At 48.1% G+C, this 14,207-nt stretch overlaps 2 protein-coding genes, 1 long non-coding RNA gene and 2 other non-coding genes across 11 annotated transcripts in view; 4 read left to right on the forward strand and 1 right to left on the reverse strand.

The window, feature by feature from the left end:
* The window catches only part of recql5 (RecQ helicase-like 5), a 9,822-nt gene extending 8,262 nt beyond the window's left edge, over window positions 1–1,560 (forward strand). For all 4 annotated transcript variants that reach the window (XM_035397482.1, XM_035397481.1, XM_035397483.1 and 1 more), the window contains 2 exons: window positions 103–175; window positions 1,213–1,560. In XM_035397482.1, the coding sequence (XP_035253373.1) occupies window positions 103–175; window positions 1,213–1,334 (195 nt within the window). In that variant the 3' untranslated portion in view covers window positions 1,335–1,560. The remainder of the gene's footprint in view (window positions 1–102; window positions 176–1,212) is intronic.
* LOC118216391 overlaps window positions 1–12,561 on the reverse strand; it is a 26,777-nt gene extending 14,216 nt beyond the window's left edge. Inside the window, exons 1-3 of one of the 3 annotated variants that reach the window (XR_004763011.1) lie at window positions 12,353–12,561; window positions 12,078–12,269; window positions 139–252 (exon numbers count right to left, since the gene is read on the reverse strand). This is a non-coding gene — a long non-coding RNA (uncharacterized LOC118216391). Of the gene's footprint in view, window positions 1–138; window positions 253–12,077 lie in introns of all 3 variants that reach the window. The other 2 variants (XR_004763012.1, XR_004763010.1) reach the window with 2 other exon arrangements.
* On the forward strand, window positions 2,164–9,705 carry LOC118216387 (cerebellar degeneration-related protein 2-like). 2 transcript variants are annotated; one of them, XM_035397485.1, is made up of 5 exons: window positions 2,164–2,844; window positions 5,296–5,408; window positions 5,604–5,752; window positions 6,491–6,655; window positions 7,607–9,705. In XM_035397485.1, exons 1-5 carry the CDS (start codon window positions 2,658–2,660, stop codon window positions 8,466–8,468), a joined length of 1,476 nt encoding a protein of 491 aa, XP_035253376.1. In that variant the 5' UTR covers window positions 2,164–2,657; the 3' UTR covers window positions 8,469–9,705. The 2 variants fall into 2 exon arrangements, with proteins under 2 accessions (XP_035253376.1, XP_035253377.1); XM_035397486.1 differs by having other exon boundaries at window positions 2,166–2,844; window positions 7,610–9,705.
* Window positions 11,671–11,743, forward strand: trnar-ucg. Its single transcript has one exon. It is a non-coding gene; the product is annotated as a tRNA-Arg (tRNA).
* A 778-nt stretch (window positions 12,562–13,339) lies between the features above and the next one.
* Window positions 13,340–13,411, forward strand: trnam-cau. The gene has a single exon. It is a non-coding gene; the product is annotated as a tRNA-Met (tRNA).
* Window positions 13,412–14,207: the final 796 nt, after the last annotated feature.

Below are 14,207 nucleotides of genomic sequence, written 5' to 3' on the forward strand. Positions count from 1 at the left end.
CCCTCTCTCCCTCATATGAAAACAATCCACCTCTGGACCTCCAGCGGCCTGCTGCCTTATCTATTAAAATATAATTCAAATGCCGTTCCTCCCGTCCCACAGGACCTGTTCAAGTCCTGCGCCCGATTCCTGTCTCACCTGCTCACAGAGGGGAGGAGCTGTGGGAGGGGCCAAGGTGAGTGTGGGCGTGGTCTGAAGCTCATGCTCCGCCTTGCATGTGCCGCTCTGTTCCCTTCAGCCATAACTGCAATTCTGCGAGAGCAAAGAGCTGGTTATTCGCAGCTGAATCAGGCACTTTTTACAATCCAGTGATTTCCACATCATGTCAGAAATAGATCTGCATGCTGTGAAAAATAATAACGCATAAATATCAGGTGACGACTTTCAGATGAATCAGGCCAGTCCTCCGACAACTGATGCATGTCTGTTGCAGTGAGCTCTGTGGAGAGTCATGTCTTCAGCAGATGATGCATGTCTGTTGCAGTGAGCTCTGTGGAGAGTCATGTCTTCAGCAGATGATGCATGTCTGTTGCAGTGAGCTCTGTGGAGAGTCATGTCTTTAGCAGATGATGCATGTCTGTTGCAGGACGCTATATTTCAGTGACTGCTTGATTAATGGTTGTTCAGACGAGTGGAATCATCAGTCAGATTTTAAACGGCTGAGCTTCTGAGTGCCTGGAAAGAAAATGATGATGAAAATGACTAGTCCCCAGTTAATTAAAACCTGCTGTCTGCTGACCTCTCTTTAAAGGCCGACTTAGGGAGGCAGTTAATTGCAGCTTTTCAGCGATGTTAATTATTATCAGAGACTGGCTGGACTGAAAAGCAGCACAGCCAAGGCCGAATTTAGGGGCCAGTTTTGGGATGTCCTGCTGGGGGCCTGTTTGGGGGACAGTGGGGAGGGCCTGTTTGGGGGACAGTGGGGAGGGCCTGTTTGGGGGACAGTGGGGAGGGCCTGTTTGGGGGACAGTGGGGAGGGCCTGTTTGGGGGACAGTCGGGAGGGGCTGTTTGGGGGACAGTAGGCAGGGCCTGTTTGGGGTGTCCCGTTGGGGGCCGGTTTGGGGGACCGTAGGGAGGGCCTGTTTGGGGTGTCCCGTTGGGGGCCGGTTTGGGGGACAGTCGGGAGGGCCGGTTTGGGGGACAGTAGGCAGGGCCTGTTTGGGGTGTCCCGTAGCAGGAGCGCCCCCTCATGGTTGTGCTTGTGTTCGCAGTGAAATCCGAGGCGCGGGGCCTGATCCAGAAGCTGTTCGGCCGCGTGCAGCGCTGCGAGAGCGAGGCGGACTGGCAGCCCCTGAGAGGCGCGGTGGGCGGGGCCAACGGGGCAGCAACATGAAGCTCCGCCCCTTTCCCCCCATCCAGGACACAGGCTCATAGCTGAGGACACTAATGACTGACTCCTGGTGTTCCATGATTGCCTGCTGCTAAATCCTGCCCCTCCCCCACATGGACCGCCATCCTGGCAGCACAGCCATCGCCCAGCAGAGAGCAAGTGTTCAGCCTGGGGGGGGGGCAGAGAGCAAGTGTTCAGCCTGGGGGGGGGCAGAGAGCGAGTGTCCAGCCTGGGGGGGGCAGAGAGCGAGTGTCCAGCCTGGGGGGGGGGGGGGGGGGCAGAGAGAGAGGCAGAGAGCGAGTGTTCAGCCTGGGGGGGGGGGGGCTCTTTATTTTCATTTGTAATTAGTAGCGTATTTCTCTGCTGTAAACTGGCTTTTATGATTCCAGACGAGCGGTTATGTCTCAGGGACCTTAGTTTTCCAAGTTGGAATATTAAAACTACAGAGACTTTATCATGCCTTTATCATTGAGAGTTGCTCTCGAAAGAAAAAAAAAACTGGGCAGTAGGTGACTTTATGACAATGAAAACAGTAGCTTTTGGTTATCACTTGACACTTGAACCTCACTTGAAGCACCATTAATTGCAATGCCTTGCAATTTAATGCATAGCATCTGACCTTAACCTAGTGCAAAGGAGTTGTTTACAATAAATATTCAGTATTCAGATCTTTTGTGTGATGTTGTGTCATGGTCTGTGTCATTTTGGACTGCCGTTCTGGGCTAGCTATCTGCGATGGAGCTGGACTTCACTCTGACACTACGGGAGGAGGGACCTACAGCTGCCACGTTACTACCGTTAAATCTGAATTTCCCTCGGAGGGGGGGCGGGGGGGCTGATACAGATGAATCTGTGCCAGGCACTGCAAGGGGGGATGTTTATAGTGGGATGAGAACATAATGAAATGAATAGAGCATTCGCATCTGGTAGAATTTAATGAGAACGATGACCTCTGCTCACAGCTGTCCGGTCCACTGCACAACCGACCCCGGCACAGGGGGAGAATCAGAGACCCCTCTTTTAGTGTGACCGCTTCTCACAGCCATCAGAGTTCGGCCACAGATTTAAATTACGGACGTTTAAAAGAGGACTGCAGCTCGCGAAGCTGGATTGTTGAATACGATTGTATTCATAATTGGACTTGATGCGCACGCCTTCAGCCCAGTGTGGGTCTCCAGATTAGCCGGTAAGGGATTCGTGCAGCCGTAGCCGGTCGCTGCTGTCGTCATAATACCGCCCCGTCATTCCATCTTACGGGCTCTCTCATTTCATCTGGCGTGATGCGATCCCAGCGTTCCAGTGTGACCGGGAGGAAGGAGCGGATGAATGCGGTTTTTCTTTGCTGAAGGTCCGGGGTTAACAATAGAGAGTTTAACCATCGGTGATTGTTGTCGCGAGAGGCGGGACAGCGGTTGTGCGGGACGCCCGACCCAGATGCTTAGCCCTGGCATAATGGAAGAGTTCGTCACCGAAGAAGAGGAACCATGGTACGACCAGCGAGATCTGGAACAGGGTGAGTAAAGATACGATACACAGCCACTGAGGCCGGCGCGTAGCCTACTACAGAACACTTCGGCTTACAATTGGGCTTGCTGCTATAGGCTACTGTAGATGGAAGCAATGGCTATCTATTCGGGGTTCTCGTTCGGCATTGTTTGCGATGGTTACATTCAGATTATTTTAGCGAGTATGAAAATACCTGACATTTTAAAATCTCCACCAGGCATACTTCCCAGTTGATTTTAAATACATTTGCCGTTATTGTGTATTTAACGCGGATGTTTCTTTAAGTACAGTAAAGGCCTAGCTTGCTGCTGCGAACAAACGTATCCCCCAGAGATGCCAAATAGTTTGTCGCGACAAAGACATAACACTCCGTTTGCAAGTGGCCTTGAAAATAATGAAGACGCAGATGATAATAGTTTAAGGTCAGAATGCATGCATATTTATCCACTTTTGCAACTACGCGGCGTCCCCGTTCAGTCAATTTAGAGAAGTAGGCGGCACAGCGGAGTTTTCCAGAGAAATAAATCGCAGAAAATGTCTCGTCATCAAAGGCTGCGCCTGCGAGAGAGCGGATGCTGCTCCTCGCGCTGCGAGTGTTCTGATTTAGCCAAAAACCTTCCCCCTTTGTACGCGCAGGAATTTCCTCTTTTTGCCACGCACTCAATGGGTGTCAGCAAAATTCCAGTGAAAAAAAACGGTTCAAATACAACACCACACAACCTTACCAATAACGTCATATTTCAATACGCTTTAAAGACGGAAACCTTCCACTAGTTTAAAAAAAATTGTTTTCAAATGCATTAACGTTTGATGCTGTTATAATGAACTCGTAACTCACTCTGGCCAGGCCTATAATGCGCGTCCATTCTGTGAAATAAAATAGATAAAACGGAATATTCTAGTGTGCAGCAGAAACCAGGCACCTGGAAAGATTTGTTGATATTTCGTGCAGTTTCAGTGCGGCATTCAGACGGCTGCAAGCTTTAGAATGAGATACTGCCCCGTATATTAGGGGTGTACGGAAACATTGATGCATCTGGATGCAAACATGATACAACTACAAGTATAATCGATTCGAATCGCGATGAATCGTTAATTTACATGGCAAACTTTTATTTAAGGAGATTGAGGGGCTTAAATTGATAAACACGCTTGTTAACTTTCTTAAGCACGTTAAAAGTTATAGCTACTGCATGGGGAGTCAAATAGTTCACGTCACTGCTAATCGCATTGTATCGTGATTAATTAGTTAATCGTCATAAATAAAGAGAAATCAAATCGTGTCATCATTGTTCAGAGTATCAGCATCGTATCGTGATCAAGTTGTATCATTACACCCCTTCTGTACATGTGAATGCTCTCTCTTCTGTGGCCCCTCCCCTCCCCACCATTCTCAAAGCACAGCCCCCCTAACCTGCCCACCTACTTGGCCAGTTACTCTGACTGTGGATGCACAGTGGTTATTATTAAATTACTCTATTTTGCTCCTTGACTGAGAGAGAGAGAAACAGAGTGAGAGAGACGGAGAGAAAGAGAGGGGGGGAGAGAGAGAGAGAGCCAGACCGAGAGAGAAAGAGAGAAACAGAGTGAGAGAGAAAGAGAGGGAGGGAGAGAGAGAGAGAGAGAGAGAAGGAGAGAAACACAGAGTGAGAGAGAAAGAGAGGGAGAGAGAGACAGGGGGAGAGAGAGAGAGAGCTGCCTAACAGATTGCAGGGAGAAATTCTGCAGCATCACCCTCTGGTGTTCTCAGGGTTAGAGACGCGTGTGGGTTTTGGGGTCTCCATGGCAGGAAACACCCTTCTGCACCCCATCCCCCACCCCATCCACAGGGCTGACCCGGCCGATTACCCACTCACTGTTTTAGATACCTCTGGGCCAGTGCGTCTGTGAAACAGCCCACATTCATCTGCACTAATACAGAGCAGTTACATCAGCGCCACCATGTGGACACCTTGAGCAACTGCACTCACAGCCAAGCAGCAGGCCCAGCTGGTTCTGGGTCTGTAGACAGAGAGGGTGAAGGTAGTGAGTTTCTAACACTCTTTCGTATGATTGACAGGGCATCTCTGTGTGGCCGTCCCTCTTTCTTTCTACAGGAGCTTATCTGTTATTGCTCTTCCAGGGGTCTGCCAGTGCTGTGGGCCAGCCTTCTCACACACAGCTAACCGCCTCAAACCTGCACAGGCCCCGTACAGTTTGGCCATTTTAAACTGCGCTTAACGGACAGAGTGAACGGCAGTTGGGACTCACACCCAAACACTTCCTCAGCACTAATGCCTGTGCTGTTTACGGGAAAGCAAACTGGCCATGCAATAAAGATATTTCTTCACTCTTTCTCTCTCCCCCCCTCCCTCCCTCCCTTCATCCCTCTCCCTCCATCTCTCCCTCCCTCTGTTTCTCTCCGTCTCTCCCTCCCTCCGCCTCTCTCTCCCTCCCTCCCTATTTCCCTCCGTCTCAGACCTGCACTTGGCGGCAGAGCTGGGGAAGACCCTGCTGGAGCAGAACAGGGAGCTGGAGGACTCGCTGCAGCAGCTGTACATGACCAGCGAGGAGCAAGTGCAGGAGATAGAGGTACCTGCACACCTGTATGGCAATAGATTACACCTGTGTGCTGTTATCACACACTGAGCTCACCTGCACACCTGTGAAACACTCAGTGTGCTCATGCAGTCCCTCAGCAGAACCGGTGTGTGTTAGTGTTGTGCACATAAACAGTGTTTGCATACAGGTGTATGTGTGTTTGCTGACACACCTCTGTCACCGCAGTACCTGTCCAAGCAGCTGGAGACGCTGCGGGCCATGAACGAGCAGCACGCCAAGGTGTACGAGCAGCTGGACCTGACGGCGCATGAGCTAGAGCTGACCAATCAGAGCCTAGAGCAGGAGAGCAAGGCCTCCCAGGAGAAGATCGAAAGGTGGGCAGAGTCACATGATCAGAGAGAGTGCATGTGGAAGGTGGGCGGAGTCACATGATCAGAGAGAGTGCACGTGCACATGGAAGGTGGGCAGAGTCATATGATCAGAGAGTGCACGTGGAAGGTGGGCGGAGTCATATGATCAGAGAGAGTGCACGTGGAAGGTGGGCGGAGTCACATGATCAGAGAGTGCACGTGGAATGTGGGCGGAGTCACATGATCAGAGAGTGCACGCACATGTGGCTGATAATGGTGTCTGCCACTAAATGCCAATGAGGCGCACCGCTTTGTGTAGCATGACGCTACAGGCTATCTTTAGTTTAGCTTGCTGTATCTACACTGGCATCCTCAGCTGAATGTGCTGAATGCTCATACTGTGTGCAGTATGAGCCATTTGCCTATCAAAGAGGACAGTGCTAACTGCACTTTACTGTCTTCACCGGAACATGGAATATGCTGTGCTATTCTGACTACCGTCAGATTTGTGATATTTACATCACTTTCGAAATCCTGTAATTTCATGGAGTTCCGTTTAGATTTCATGTATAAATTGCACGTAAAATTTCCTTAAACAGTATTTAAATGGGTCTGGCCATTTGTTTTGAGTGGAAGAACAGCTGACCTATCCTTGGGTATGCCTGGTCAGAGGAAACATTTGCTTGATCTCAATGAGCTGCTGCAGCAGACCTGACGAGGTCATGTGGCGTGGGTCATGTGACGCGGGTGTGTTGTGCGCAGGCTGACGGGGACCATGGAGATGCTGCAGGCGCAGGTGGACGCGCTGACTGCGCAGGTGGAGGAGCTGCGCTCGCTGGAGCAGCTGCGCTATCGGCGGGAGAAGAGGGAGCGGCGGCGGACCGTGCACTCCTTCCCCTGCCTGAGGGAGCTCTGCGCCGCGCCTAGGTCAGAACTGGGGCCCGGCGTGACAGGGCACAGCACAGCCCGGCACAGTCTGGCACAGCACAGCCTGGCACAGCCCGACACAGCCTGGCACAGCACAGCCCGGCATAGCACAGCACAGCACAGCCCGGCACAGCACAGCCCAGCCTGACACAGCACAGCACACCCCGACACAGCACGGCACAGCCCGACACAGGACAGCACAGCACGACACAGGACAGCCAAGCACAGCCGAGCCCAGCACAGCACAGCACAACACACCCCGACACAGCACAGCCCAGCACAGCACAGCCTGGCATGCCTAGCCACTCCTACTGAGTTACTGCATACTGCAGTTATGCCCCATAGTTTCCCTTCAGTTTCAATCAGAGAGACCTGTCTGCACTACGGTTGGGTACGGAAACCCTGTACCACTATGGCACCAGTGCCCATCTGACCGGTACCTACCGGCCCGAATCACAGTGCAGAATCTGGTGTCTTAGTTCAGTACCCCACGCCTGTAGCTAACACTACACTCACTCTGTCCACTCAGTCAGTGACAGCAGGGACCGTTAGCAAGCTAGCTAACGTTACACTCTGTCAAAATGCCCAAATCAAAATGGTATAAACTAAAGTATAAAGTATAATTTATACAATTAAATAAAACCATAAAATAGTTGAGGTTCTTTGCCTTTGCAATAAAAAGACTTTTCAATAAAAAGTTCTTTAATGCCTTTGTTTTCTGTTTATTTTAAAAGGTATCAGTCCAGGCAACCGGTACCATTTTAGAAGTATGGATTTAGTCATCAGCAAAGTCTGACCAATACTCAGCCCTAGTCTGCAGGTGTGCTTGGTAAACAGGTCATTCACTCTCCCTCCTTTGCTCCCTCTCCCCCTCTCTTTCTCTCCCTCCTGTGCTGTCCCTCCCTCCCTCCCTCCCCCCCCTCCCTCCCTCCCTCCCCGTCTCTCTCTCAGCAGTTTGGGGGACGGTGCGGGGGGCAGGCGTGCGGGGCGGGCGGACCGCTCCCCGCTCGAGGAGGAGAACGAGCGCCTGCGGGACATGGTGTCGGCGCTGCGGGCGGCGATGGGGGCGGAGCGGGGGCGGCGGGAGGGGGCGGAGCGCGAGTACGCGACCGTGCTGCAGGAGTTTGGCGGTCTGGAGCAGCGGCTGCGGGGGGCCGAGGGCTGCCGGCGGCGGGTGGGCGAGCTGGAGGCGGAGCTTCAGGAGATGCAGCAGCTGTGCCGCCCCCGCGTGCTCGTCATCCACCCCGCCCCCGAGACGCTGCTGAGCTCCGCCCCCGAGACTGACACGCCGGAGGACCCGCCCCCCGAGGGCCTGCAGGCCGCCAGCCCCGTGCGCAAGAGCTGCAGCGACACGGCGCTGAACGCCATGGCGACGCGCGACGCGGCGGGACGCGAGCGGGCGGGCTACGCGCTCCACGCCCCCGCCGGGCCCCAGCGCGGCATGTCCATCCTGCGCGAGGTGGACGAGCAGTACCACGCGCTGCTGGAGAAGTACGAGGAGCTGCTGGGGAAGTGCCGCCGCCACGAGGACAGCCTGCGCCACGCCGGGGTCCAGACCTCCCGCCCCGTCTCCCGCGACCCCTCCCTGAAGGGCGGCGCCGGAGCCTGCGGCCCCGCCCCCAGCCCCGCCCCCTTGCCACGCCCCGACGCGGAGGCGGACCTCCAGGGCCTCTGCAGCCAGGTGGAGTCCGTGGACAAGCGGCTGGGCCAGAACACGCCCGAGTACAAGGCCCTCTTCAAAGAGATCTTCTCCCGCATACAGAAGACCAAGAGCCACGTCAAGGCCTCCAAAACCGGCCAGAGCAGCAAGTGAGCGCCGCCCCCCCGTGCCGCGCCCCCCCCCCCCCCCAAAGCCCCCGCGCTTTCAGAGGAGGGCAGCTCTCCTGCTCAACCTGGATCAACCTGCTGCTGCAACTCCAGGACTTTCCCTTTAATGCCTCCCCCCCCTCATCACCTGCTGAATCTGGCAAGAATGGCCGAAGCTTTTCAGCACCATCTCTTCAGGAGAGACTCCCCTCATAAGTGCCATTTGGCCAAGGACAGCCATACACAAGGGAAGTGGCCACATTCCCACTTTAATTTGCATAGTTACTAACAGTGAAAGTGAATAATGAAAAAAGGGTATTTAAGACCACAGTGCACAGCCTGACATCAGTTCAGTTTTCCCAGGATAGACCTTAGTCAGAATTATTGCTTTGGGCTTCAGTTGCTATAAAGAGGACGTGGAGCCTCTGTGCACTTCCTCTGTTAGGATTTTGTCTGTACAGCCGTTGTGATTGTGGCCTAAATGCTACCATCTAGGGTATATAACCATTAAGGAAACTCAAGCTGGTATAAACATTTTTAAAATAATTATTATATGTACATGGAAATGAATGCCAAGGATGACCCAGAATATTTATGCATGGAAAATGGACTTTGTGTCCAGTTCCTCTCTCTGACCTTTGACCTCTGGGGGTCAGTGCTCAGAGGAACACAGGGGTCGTCAAGCAAAAGGGAGGCTTACGGTGAGTTTTTTTATTTAGTAAGGGAATTCAGTGGAGATAAAAATCATAATAAATTCAGTGGTGCTGACGTGAAGGGTGGGTGGGATAGGGGCCGCGGTCTCTATGACAATGTGAAACCATGACGACGCTGGCTCTAGGAAATGGATTCAGCTGTGCAGTCCAAGCCTTAAAGACTGTAATTGGACTGGAGATCCTCAAAGTGACTGTCTTTTTTTTTTATTTATTAAAAAAAAAAAAAAAAAATACTATCTCCTGTTTATACCTGCACTCCTTTTAGCTATACCCAGTTGTCCAGTGTCACAGTTACGCAGTCTCGTGCATTATAGTCTTTCTTCTGTTTGTTTTCCGTCTCTTCATACAAAAGGGACAAATGTAAAATATGTAGAGTCTTAATACAGGGTGCCTCTGGCTTATGGACTCTCAGGCACTTTGCATTTATGGAAGTGAATAAAATACACACAAGGGCAATGATACTCATGGAGGAATTGCCCTTATTCATGGCACAATATGAATAATATCGTAATAAAAAAGCTTGCATTTTAAGGTTCTGCCTGTTTTGCCTGCTCAAGTTGTGTGTGTCCGTGTGGTGAGTGTCCTGAAGTGCCAGTGTCTGCCAAGTGGGAACATTCTGCAGATGTTCCTGTTTCTGTCTGTTCAGCCAATCACAGGCAAGTATTTAAATGAGCTCCTTCACTGTCCTCTGATACTGTAAGTGGTAATATGCCTCATTACTCTTAACTACCTTCTCCCCTTGGTGACTGGGATTGTGCTAAAAAGAAAGAAATATGTTCTTTAGATGTTATTGCAAGAGCCAGTTAAAGTGGATGTGCATCTATTTAAACACAAAAACCAGTTTAACAGATTAAGCTGCAGATTATATTTATTAATTACATTCTTTTTTTATTTATTCACCTTCATTTAACCAGAAAGTCTCATTGAGATTAAAATCTCTTTTTCAAGAGAGACCAGGCCAAGGTAGCATGGCGCATTCAGTGGTGTGGTCATAAACGGTAAAGGGTTTTTAAAATTCCATATTCATCCCGCCAACAGCGATATGGGGCTAATCTCCTCTCCCAGGTAAGTGTGAGCGGTGCGTATTGCACCGGGATCCTCTCCCAGGTAAGTGTGAGCGGTGCGTATTGCACCGGGATCCAGACTCTTCCCCATGTGTTTCACAATTACGGTTTCCACATATTACAAGCCCTTCTAATACCAAATACCATGCCTTGCAAGTTCAAAACTCAGATTAGCGGTCTTGTAATTGCGGGTAGATAAATTATTACTTTTTAAAATTTTTCACCATATTCTAGCAAGACTTTCTATTTTTCCCATAAAGAAACAGTTAACATTCCATAAAAATCCAAAAACAATCATACGGGGGCAACAAGAGGAGACATTAGGACAATATTCAAAACTGGCCAAAACAGAGTCGCCTATGGCGGTGTACAACATTCTTTCAGTTGTGTTTTCAGTAGTGATTCCTTATTGATAAATAAACTGGATCAATAATGAAAGTAAATCAGTAGAATTGGACATAATTATATTCGCTCCCAGAATCAGCTGGCATCAAACAAAGCCTGTGTCCAACTGAAAGCCAACAGGTTGAGAAGCGGAGCTATTACCAATAGGTCGAGGTTAGCTGCATCCTACATACACCTAGGCTAGAGATATTCAAACTCAGTTTTTCACAACTCCATACATTTCATGTTACCATACATTTCTTTTGGAAAGTCAATTAGGGCATTTACTTTGTTCACATCAGAGGTAATTTTAAAACAATCGATTAGAGACAGATTAATTTCAGCTTTAATTCACTATATCAGAATTGCAGTGGGTCAAAAGTTTTCATACACCAAGTTGACTCTCTTTAAACAGTCTGGAAGATTCCAGAAATTGATGTCATGAATTTTTAGAAGCTTCTGATACGCCAATTGTCATAATTACGAGATAACTGGGAGTTAATTGGCACCAATTTCCAAACAACTGAAGGTAAAAGACAGCTTAAACACAGCAAAGGGAAAGTATTGGAGTGGCCATCACAAAGCACTGACCTGAATCCCATAGAAAATTTGTGGACTGAACTGAAAAAGCATGTCCGAGCAAGGAGGCCCACAAACCTGACTGAGTTACAGCAGTTCTGTCAGGAGGAATGGGCAAAAATTCCAGCAAAGTACTGTGAGAAGCTTGTGGAAGGCTACCCCAAGCATTTGATTCACGTTAAGCAATTAAAAGGCAATGCCACCAAATACTAACAAAGTATGTGTAAACTTTTTACCACTGAAAATCTGATATAGTACATGAAAGCTGAAATAAATATGACTCTTAGCTATTATTCTGAAATGACCTCTTATGGAAATAAAGTACATACCCAAATAGACTTAAGACATGAAAGGTATGGTAACATGAAATGTGTGTAGTTGTGAAAAATTGAGTCAACTGTAGCCATCTTCACGTCCAAAGCAGTTTTAAACTCAACATGGTTCAACATCACACTGTCTTATGCACATTGACCGCGTGGCCTAATGGATAAGGCGTCTGACTTCGGATCAGAAGATTGAGGGTTCGAGTCCCTTCGTGGTCGAATTTTGTTTCGTACGAGTTTCATTTTCTTGTTACTGGATAAACACAGTTCCACCACCTTGCAGAAAATAGGGCACTAACACAGCCGATAACCGTCACACGGGCGACAGTTAGCCAGATAGCGTACGTTACAATTATGTTGTAAAGTACAATAAAACAAATATGGCCCGATAGCTCACTCACAGTAAGTTGTTATTAATATTATAAGTAATTAATGACAACGTTTTACTCTAGACCTAGGGACATTGGCTAATGTGGTAACCACCTTGATATTAACCATAACTAACGTTGGCTGCCAAACAAAAATTTCAACAAAACGTTACAGGTTGACTTACCTACCCAGGGATGCCGTTTGTGTTCCCCGGCACAGTCTGACACGCTTTCCAAGATTTTAACAGCTACTGAAGCCAAATACATTTTAGTTTACGTGACTTATCAAGATGCTAATACCAGACGTAGCTAACGTTAGCCAAGAACCGAAAGAGTTCACACATGTACTGCCGTTGTTTCCACGAAAAGCACTTTCCCTATAAAAAAAATAGGGGAAATTAAGGCTAGTTAAATAATTTAACGTTAGGTTATGAAGACAGCTATCCATTTTCAACCGTACCTAATAATAATATTGCAAAATACGTCGCTGGATACGTCAACTGTTTTGAGCCTGAAATAAACGCCTGTGCTCTTGAAAAACTATTAAAAACTTGAGCCAGCAATGGCAAAATCTGGCCTATATGGAGCGAAATAAAAAATACATTTGAAATCTATAAAAACTCAACTGAATTAAATAATCAATTGCGGCTGGGTGGCTTTAAAAAAGTGAATTCAGGTGTTTTTAACCTGAAAACTACGTCGATGGGCGTGGCTTTGGCAGGTCTGACCCGAATGGAATTGCTATGTAGCTATGTATTTGCATTAAATTAGGTTTTACTCGATTCAATAAATATTTCGTCAGTTTAGGAAGACCTCATAAAATACGACCTGTTCTGTATTATGTAATCACTTGTGAAGACCGATATCTTGATTCAAAAATAATATTGTAATTTACGGGACCATATATTTACTATGAACTTTTATTTTCTTATAAACTTGAAAAATTGCGAACAATGCCCCAGTGGCCTAATGATAAGCTACTGGCCTCCTAAGGCAGGGATTGTGGGTTCGACATCTGGGGTGTCCGTGTTTTATTCAAATTATCCATATTGGAAAGCAACTTTACAAAACGGCCCTTAACGTTCTGAAAACCCGTTGCTTACAATATCACGTACATTGACTCTTAAAGCACGTTAACAACGCTGCTTCTTAGTGAAAGCAAATTAGGACGAATTCAGCTAACTGTAGTCAATTAATTAAACAGTACAGTATGTCGACGACTACGCTGAAACGAGTATACTTCTATGCAAGCCGTCACGTTTTTTATATCGCTAAAATGAGATTAAAGTTTTTCTGCCTTTTTCCAGAACAACCCGTCTGTCTTCCTAAATTTTTCGTATGAAACTTCTGGGGTATTTTGGGCTTATCGTCACGAATCAACACAGACTTAAATATTTTCCACTATTTGCCTCTATTTAAGCGCAACCGTCGAACTTGGCGTTCGCAGAGCAGAGTGGCGCAGCGGAAGCGTGCTGGGCCCATAACCCAGAGGTCGATGGATCGAAACCATCCTCTGCTAGGTGTGTTTTCTTCCTCATCTGCAGCTGTAAGGTTATGCAATATTTTTCTGTCGAACCAACTGTGCATTCAAACATGACCTCAAATTATATCGAGCCAACACGTACATGTTTTGAATAACTACTTCTTCATAGTTAACGCAAGGTGGCAAGCTCAGTAAGTGCACTGAAGAGCTACCATTGCTAACCAGCTGTGAATGCAACTAGTTAACCTTTTCTGTTTTTGCAAGTTAACGTTACAGCTGGTAGAATAACTTATCGGCGATTAATTTGCATAATTTTACAAGGTTTTTCCATAGATGCTGGGTTATTTATTTGAAAAATAATACACTTACAAATCATGCAGTGCACAAGCAGTCGTATAGGTGTAACGGCTAATCATATTTTAAAAAGCACAGGACAAAACATTTCTTTGCATAACCAATGCACACGTCGTTTATGGCAGCCTGGGCTTCTCGTTCGCCGTCCACAGGACCGCGACTGATTGTGGTCTTAAAGAGTCTGTCCATGTAAGTACGCAGAGTTCCCGCGTCTCGTCGTTGGTTTGAGCTGCGGTCGTCCACCGCTTCGTGACTTGGCATTATTGCAGTTAAAGCTCATGTTACTTGGCACAGAGGGACTCTTGAGGCTTGTAGCATATGCTGGCTGCATTTTACTTTCTACAAAAAAACAAAGGGGACACATGACTTTGACTTTTTAAGTGTGTAATATTTTAAAAAGGAACCATGGAAACAGAGCTCTGAAAGGGGATTATTCTACCATAATGAATCACATCTGATTCGTTGTAATTGGAAGAGA

The sequence above is a fragment of the Anguilla anguilla genome, chromosome 17 (genome assembly GCF_013347855.1).
Source record: "Anguilla anguilla isolate fAngAng1 chromosome 17, fAngAng1.pri, whole genome shotgun sequence".
Lineage (NCBI taxonomy): Eukaryota > Metazoa > Chordata > Actinopteri > Anguilliformes > Anguillidae > Anguilla > Anguilla anguilla.